The sequence below is a fragment of the Lathyrus oleraceus genome, chromosome 1 (genome assembly GCF_024323335.1).
Source record: "Lathyrus oleraceus cultivar Zhongwan6 chromosome 1, CAAS_Psat_ZW6_1.0, whole genome shotgun sequence".
Classification (NCBI taxonomy): Eukaryota; Viridiplantae; Streptophyta; class Magnoliopsida; order Fabales; family Fabaceae; genus Lathyrus; species Lathyrus oleraceus.
This window is the reverse complement of record NC_066579.1, coordinates 210,625,628-210,633,524: the sequence shown is the minus strand read 5'-3', so window position 1 is coordinate 210,633,524 and position 7,897 is coordinate 210,625,628. Positions and strand designations below refer to the sequence as shown.

At 38.9% G+C, this 7,897-nt stretch overlaps 1 protein-coding gene across 1 annotated transcript; it reads left to right on the top strand.

The window, feature by feature from the left end:
• Window positions 1-7,048: 7,048 nt before the first annotated feature.
• LOC127100431 (uncharacterized) lies at window positions 7,049-7,574 on the top strand. Its single transcript, XM_051037625.1, has 2 exons — window positions 7,049-7,253; window positions 7,360-7,574. The coding sequence occupies exons 1-2, from the start codon at window positions 7,049-7,051 to the stop codon at window positions 7,572-7,574; spliced, it is 420 nt and encodes a 139-aa protein (XP_050893582.1).
• Window positions 7,575-7,897: the final 323 nt, after the last annotated feature.

The following is a 7,897-nucleotide window of genomic DNA, read 5'->3' as shown; positions in this document are numbered from 1 at the left end:
ATATTAGTATCGTGACATTACCTTCGACATCTCATATCTGATACCAGAATTTCAATTGGTATCAGAGTAGGCATCATGCTCTGGTTCTGGGTGTGATCTAGGGACAATACTTTCAGGTACCATAGAGAGAGATGGAGGATCTGTGCACAGGCCACCAATTTTGGATGGATCTAATTATGACTATTGGAAACCTCGAATGGTAGCCTTCCTAAAATCTCTAGATAATAAGGCTTGGAAGGCTGTGATAACAGGCTGGGAACATCCAGTAGTTACTAAGGAAGGAGAAGCCACAACTGATAAGAAACCTGAAGAACAATGGTCCAAGGAGGAGGATGATCTAGCCCTTGGAAATTCTAAAGCATTGAATGCAATATTCAATGGAGTAGACAAGAATATCTTCAGGTTGGTAAACAACTGTGAGGTGGCTAAAGATGCTTGGGATATTCTCAAGACCACTCATGAAGGCACCTCTAGAGTGAAGATGTCTAGACTACAGCTGCTCACCTCCAAATTTGAAAATTTAAGGATGAAAGAAGATGAAAATATTCATGAATTTCATATGAGTATCCTTGAAATTGCTAATGCCTCAGGAGCCCTGGGAGAGAAGATGTCAAATGAAAAATTAGTAAGAAAGATACTCAGGTCACTCCCTAAGAGATTTGCTATGAAGGTGACAGCCATAGAAGAGTCTCAAGACATCTCCAACATGAGAGTTGATGAGCTAATTGGTTCCCTCCAAACATTTGAGATGGGTATGAATGATGGATCTGAAAGGAAAACCAAAAGCATAGCCTTCATGTCAAACACAGAGGAGGAAAATAGTCAGGATGTTGATGAGGATCTGGAAAATGATGTAGCAATGCTGGGAAGATAGTTCAACAGACTGTTGAAAAAGATGGATGTAAGATCTAAGGCAAATGTCAAGAACATCTCATCTGACATCAGAAAATCCAACAATGCTGGAAGAAGAACAAGATCAGATGATAAGCCCAAAGAAGGAAAAGAAGTACAATGATATGAATGTGATGGGTATGGACACATTAGAACTGAATGTGGAACCTACCTCAAGAAGCAGAAGATGAGTCTTGCTGCCACTTGGTCTGATGAGAGTGAAACAGAAGAGTCTGCAAATCTGGTGACTGCCCTGACTGGAAGATGGGGTTCTGATGAAGACTCAAGTGATGATGAAGTAACCTTTGAAGAGTTGGCCACTACCTACAGAAAGTTGTGTTACAAAAGTGCAGAGGTGTGTAAACAAGTTGAAAGCCAGAAGAAGGTAATAACTCAACTTGAGAATGAGAAGGTAGAACACTTGGAAACCATCTCCAAATTAAAAACAGAAGCAGTGGTTCTGAATGCCAAGCCAGATGAAAGTCAACAAGTTGAAAGCCAGAAGAAAGTGATAGTACAGCTGGAGAATGAGAAGGTAGAACATGTGGAAACCATCTCCAAGTTAAAAACTGAAGCTATGTTCTTAAATTCTAAACTGGAAGAGATGACCAAGTATGTAAGAATGTTAAACAATGTATCTGACTCCTTAGACAAGATTCTCCAAACTGGACAAATAACAGGAGACAAATCTGACATTGGGTTTAATGGATCTAAGCCTGAGTGCAGCTACACTGGTAACAAACCTAAATCCAAACCTAAGTGCAGCCATATTAAAAGCAAACCTGAGATGTCACATCATATGTCACAACATCAGAAGGGAAGACAGCAGAAAGGGAAACACCAAAGATGGAGATGCCATTACTGTGGAAAATTTGGCCACCTAAAGCCCTTCTGCTATAAGCTATATGGTTATCCTAGCCCTTGTCATCATCAGACTCACTATCAACCTAAACCCAAACATCACAGGCCTGTCAACAAAAAGAAATGGGTTCCTAAGACTAATGTTACAAGTGTAATAGCTCACACTTCCTTCAAGGTTTCAGCCAAAGAAGATTGGTATTTTGACAGTGGGTGCTCCAGACACATGACTGGAAACAAAAACCTGCTCATTGGCCTTCATCCTCATGCCATGAGCTATGTAACCTTTGGTGATAGATCAAAGGGTGAAATCAAGGGGATTGGTAAGCTTGACTGTCCTGGAGTTCCTAATCTTGACAATGTCCTACTTGTTAAGGGTTTGACTGCTAATCTAATAAGCATCGGTCAACTGTGTGACCAAGGTCTGAATGTTAACTTCACTAAAACTGAATGTCTAATTACTAACAAAGAAAGTGAAGTGATTATGAAAGGAGTCAGGTCCAAAGACAACTGTTACATGTGGAGCTCTCAAATTGGCCATTCTTCAAAATGTACCCTAGTCAAAGAAGAAGGAGTGAATACATGGCATCAAAGGTTGAGCCATATGCATCCTAAAGGGATAAAAATGATTATATCTGTTAGAGGAACTCCCAAATTAAAGATGGATGAAAGAAGAGCCTATGGGAAATGTCAGATGAGGATGTCACACCAGAAACTCAGACATGACATCACTTCCAAAGGAGAAAAGCTCATGATGGCTCAAATAGATAGGAGGTTGGATCAGATGGTTGAACATGTTGCTAGTCATATGCAGTCTGAAGTTGGAAAGAACTCTGTTGGACTTGAGCTACAAGTCAAGCAGATAGAAGGGTCTATGTGTCTATCTCAAAGCAAATGTTCCAGGAACAATGTTAAGAAGATTGGGATGGAGAGTGAAAGGACACCTGCTCCTTTGAAAGATGAGAATGGTGTTTGTGTTATATATTAAGTTGAGCATATAGCAGCTGGAAGTAGTTGTTTTCAACAGGGTTGGTTGAAACTAATGTTGACTAAATACAATGTCACACACGATGTCATGACATTGTACTATGACAACCTGAGTGCTACAACTTTGTCCAAAAATCCTAATCAGCATAGCTGGACAAAGCACAGTGATTTTTGTCATCACTTCAGTAGAAAACTTGTGGAAGACAAAATCATAGCACTAAAGCATGAGATGCAATTAACTGACAAATTTGCAAGGGTTTTGGATGATAATCAGTTTGAATGTTTAAGAGGGAAATTGGGGATTTGTAGTCATGAGAAGTTATAGTAATTAAAGTGGAGTGGAAAAGGTAATAAAAATATTGTCTGCCCACTAAAAAGAAAGTGCCACATTTATGATGAATCATTACCTAGTATTGGAACTAGTATCTATGTCATTTCCACACCCTACCTAAACACAACCATTTCCATCTTCATCAACTTCTAAGAAAACCTCTGCTAGAGCAAAGAGTTTTTTTCAAAAGTCCAACAAAATGTCACAACATCCCTCATCATCAGGATCAAAACCCACTCACAAAGGAAGGACTCCCTCCATGGAGTTTTTGGATGAAGATATTTTGGAGGTTATTCCCCTCTCTGTTATTCCAGGCGACATCCCTGGCCCTTCTTCCACAGCTGGAAGTAATCAAGGTAACATTCCTGATAAACCTCCTCATAAGGATGACATGCATTGTACTGATCGTACCATTAGGAACCTAGTTACTAGGATTCTGAATGAAGGGCATACAGTCAAGGGTGTTTCTACCCTTTTTTCTAGAAGGGACCCCTCTCTTAAGGTGGAACCCCAAACTGAAAAAGATGATGATTCATCTAGATCAGAGATAGAAGTGGCTGCTGAGGGATTATGCTCTCTAGGTAAAACCTTTCCTAGTAAGAAACCAGCAGATGTGTCTCATGAAACTACTGAGAATGTTATTGATCTGGAGGAAGAAAGTTCTGAGTAAGAAGATGACACCTTGGTCCATCATGTGAAACCAACTGTAGCAAAGAAACTGAGGACCAGAATAGGGAAGACTGTGGCTAAAATGATGACAGCAAGAAGAGGGAAAAAGGTTGTTGGTGTAAGACCCTCCAAATCATGGAGTAAAGTTGAGGTTAGGAAGAGGAAGGTCAGAGAGAGTTCTGACTCTGATGATGATGTCGAAGACAATCCCCTAGACATCTCTCCTGCTAAAAGACAGACTGTCAAGAAGTCTCCAGGTAAAGTTGCAGTTGTGCACTTAGATAACATCTCTTTCTATCTAGAAGATGGTGCTTCCAAGTGGAAGTTTGTCATTCAAAGGAGGGTTGCTGTTGAAAGGGAGCTGGGAAAGGAGGCTGTAGAGGTGAAGGAAGTCATGGAATTGATTAAGGCTGCTGGACTTATGAAAACTTTTGTTGCTTTGCCCCAATGTTTTGAAAGGTTAGTGAAAGAGTTTGTTGTGAATATCCCAGAGGATATTTCTGAAAAAAGTAGCAAGGAATTCTGCAAGGTCTTTGTAAGAGGTAGATGTGTGAGGTTCTCCCTAACCATAATCAACAAGTTCCTAGGGAGAGGAACTGAAGGAGGTGTGGATTTAGAGGCTACAGACAATGAAGTTTGTAGGACTATTACTGGTTACCAAGTTAAGGAGTAGCCTAGTAAGAAGCACCTATCAGCTGGCAAGCTATCTGTCAAATATGCCATCTTGGATAAGATTGGTTCAACCAACTGGGTGCCAACTAATCATATCTCAACCATCTCTATTGGTCTTGGAAGAATCATTTATGCTATTGGAACCAGGATAAACTTTGACTTTGGAAGGTTTATCTTTAATCAAATTGTCAGACATGCCTTAACTAATGCAGTAAAGCTGCCCATTGCCTTTCCATCTATCATCTGTGGGATTATCTTGAGCCAGCAACTAGGAATTCTCAACACAAGTAATATTCTCAGCAGAAGAAAGCCTCCACTATCCATTCATTACAAGTTGTTTGAAGGAAGCCATGTCAATGATGTTGTCATGACATCTGCAAGGAAGGAGCTTGTCTCTCAAGGGAGCTTGGTTGATCAATTGAAGGAAACTTGTAAGGAGCTGGACACTGGTATTAGGGTTGCCAAGGCAAGGAAAGAGGCTTTGGAGGTTCTTATTAGTAGCTTAGAGAAGGAAGAGATGGAGAAGGCTGGTGAGACCAAGGATTCAGATGCCAATACCTCAAGTGAGAGGTCCAATGCTCAATCTAGTGGTAGTTCTGATTATGGAGGTGAAGATGATGCTACTTCCTCAGATTAAGCTGTAATGGTTCCCCTTGATATGAAGACTGTGTGTGATATGTGTTGTATGTTGTGATGAAGACTGGGTTGGTTTGACTGTTCTGTGTGCAGTTCTGGATGATGATATGAATGTTATGGAAGCTTGGATGTTTTATTGTTTTTTTGGAATGTTTGTAATTTGTGGCAGTCCTTACTGATGCCTTGTTGTAATATTTGGGCTCTTGATGAGTTCCATGGATTTCTAATTATCTCAGCTATCACAGCTGTGTATAATTATGGTTTGTATCTCCTAAGAATTATATTTTAACATTTTATATGTTATGACATATGTTGTGACATTCTCTGCTAGGCTGATTGACATTTATTTTGTCTAATTGGTCACCTTTGGTCTATTTTGACTAAAAAGGGGGAGAAATAATGATGTGGAGCAGTTAAATATGTGGAGTTGTGTGGAGATATATGTGTTGGTGTAGCTGAACAGAAGACCAGCTATTATTGAAGAAGATGTGTTTGGTGTAAGACAAAATGTTTTTCTGTTTACAAATGTTGGAGGAGATGTCTGATGTGGTGCACAGGTGATGTTGGAGCAGATGTTAGAGGGTGACTCTGATTGTTACAGGTGTTGTTATTACAGGTGTTGTTATTGTTAAAAGGAGATGTATGTATTGAACAGACTTAGGGGGAGAAGAAGTACCCATGTGCATTTGTGTGTTTTACTAGTTGCTTTTATAACTAGTAATTCTGTTTGCTTCTGCTGCTGCTTAAACTGTTGTTTAACTGCTGATAGTTTTCTTGTGAACAAAAAGGACAGATATATGTTTTAGCCAAAATTTGCCAAAGGTGGAGTTTGTTGGTTCTAAGTGTTGGCAGCAATTTTGGTAAAATAAAGAGTGTTCACAAGATGTTGCATGTGATATCTTAATATAAGATATCTATGTACCTGCTGGAGTTTAAAAACATAATTATGCAGGATTGTTTAAGGATGTCATACACGATGTCATGACATCTGATAATATGTACCTGCGGGAAATTATAAATGGAATTATGCAGGATTGTTCCAGGATGTCAGACCCGATGTCATGACATCCTGTACACAGAACATTCAGGGTGAATGTTATGTGTTATGTGATTGCGCATTTAATGGCAATCTATGTATGATTGAAGATCTGATTTGTAGGCGCATTCAATCATTAATTACAACCTGATTTACTTATTTTCCAAAGAGATCTAACCAGCTGTTATGAGAAGATTTAATTGGAAAATATTTTTAGGGTTCTCAAGATGTCCAAGCCCAGCTGAATGCTTCTATAAATAGGACATGGAAAGCCTGAATTGATACACAACCAATACAGAGCGAAATACTGAGAGAGAGTAAGGGTTTGTGTCTTGTTTAGTCGTGAGACTTGTAAGCCATTCAATTCATCCATAGATGATTGAATTGGTCTGATTTGTGAGTTGTAATTTGTCACTCTAAGCTTGTAAGCAAGAGTGTGTGTCTACTTGATTGAAGATGTTAAGCAAGATCAAGTGTGTGTCTACTTGATTGAAACTGCTAAGTAAGATCAAGTGTGTGTTATTGAAAAATGTCTTCTTTTCACAAGGAATTATTGTTTAAAATCACAGGTGTGATTGAGGGGGAGTGAGTGGGTTATCATACCTAAGAGTGCTTAGGTAGAAATCGCACGGGTAGAGATTAGGTGAAAAAGATTGTAACTTGTTGAAGTGTACTGAGATTCTTTGAACTGATTCTATTTAGTGGATTTCCTTCCTGGCTTGGTAGCCCCCATACGTAGGTGAGTTGGACCGAAATGGGTTAACAATTTGTTGTGTCTCTTGCATTACTATTCTTTATCTTTATCCTGTTTGTTTTACTCAAATATTAGTGTCGTGACATTACCTTCGACATCTCATATCTGCTACCAGAATTTCATTAAGTCTAAAAATGAAGGACAATTCAAGAAATTCGTAGAACATCTGAAGCAACTTAACATAACCATACCATTCACAGAAGCCATTACGAAAATGCCTTCATATGCTAAATTCCTTAAAGAGATTCTATCCAACAAGAAAAAGCTTGAGGACGATGAGACCTTTATGCTTACTGCAGAATGCAGCGCTATCATTCAAAACAACATGCCTCTTAAACTTAAAGACCCTAATAGCTTTTCCATACCATGTGTAATCGGAAATTTTATCATAGACATAGATCTATGCGATTTAGGATCCAGTGTTAGTTTTATGCCCGTATCCACATGCGAAAAACTCAACCTAGGAGAATTAAGACCGACAAAGATGTCTCTACAACTAGCTGATCATTCCATTAATTTTTCCAGTGGGTATGCTAGAGAACGTTTATGTTCGTATAGAACAATTCTATATTCCTATCGACTTTGTGATTATGGATATAAAGGAGGATTCCCACATCCCTATTATCTTAGGAAGACCCTTTCTAGCCACAGTCGGAGCCATCATAAATGTGAAAAAAGGAAGGCTAACATTCAAAGTCGAAGAAGAAAAAGTTGAATTTCTCTTAGCTAAATTTCTATAAGCGCTAGCTATAGATGAATCATGTTGTTTCTTAGACGTCATCGACAAATGCGTGAAATATATGGAGAAGGAATCATTTAAGTATACTGAAGTACTAAAGATTCAAACACCTCCTATATTCAAAAACAATGGTTGGAGTGAGTCGTACGTAGATGACAATCTGAGAGAATGTTTAGCACTAACGCCAAACCCAATACCATGCCCCGAGAAACCTTCAATAGAACTTAAAACACTACCCAAAGATTTAAGGTATGAATTCCTAGATACTGAGCTTGAAAGACCAGTTATACTCAACGTTGACTTAGGAAAGATAGAAACTGAAAA

Excerpts from the sequence above, each read along its gene's own strand:
- LOC127100431 (XM_051037625.1), top strand. The coding sequence starts at position 7,049 with ATGCCTTCATATGCTAAATTCCTTAAAGAGATTCTATCCAACAAGAAA. Across the intron at positions 7,254-7,359 it reads TCTATGCGATTTAGGATCCA|TGGGTATGCTAGAGAACGTT; the intron begins GTGTTAGTTTTA and ends TAATTTTTCCAG.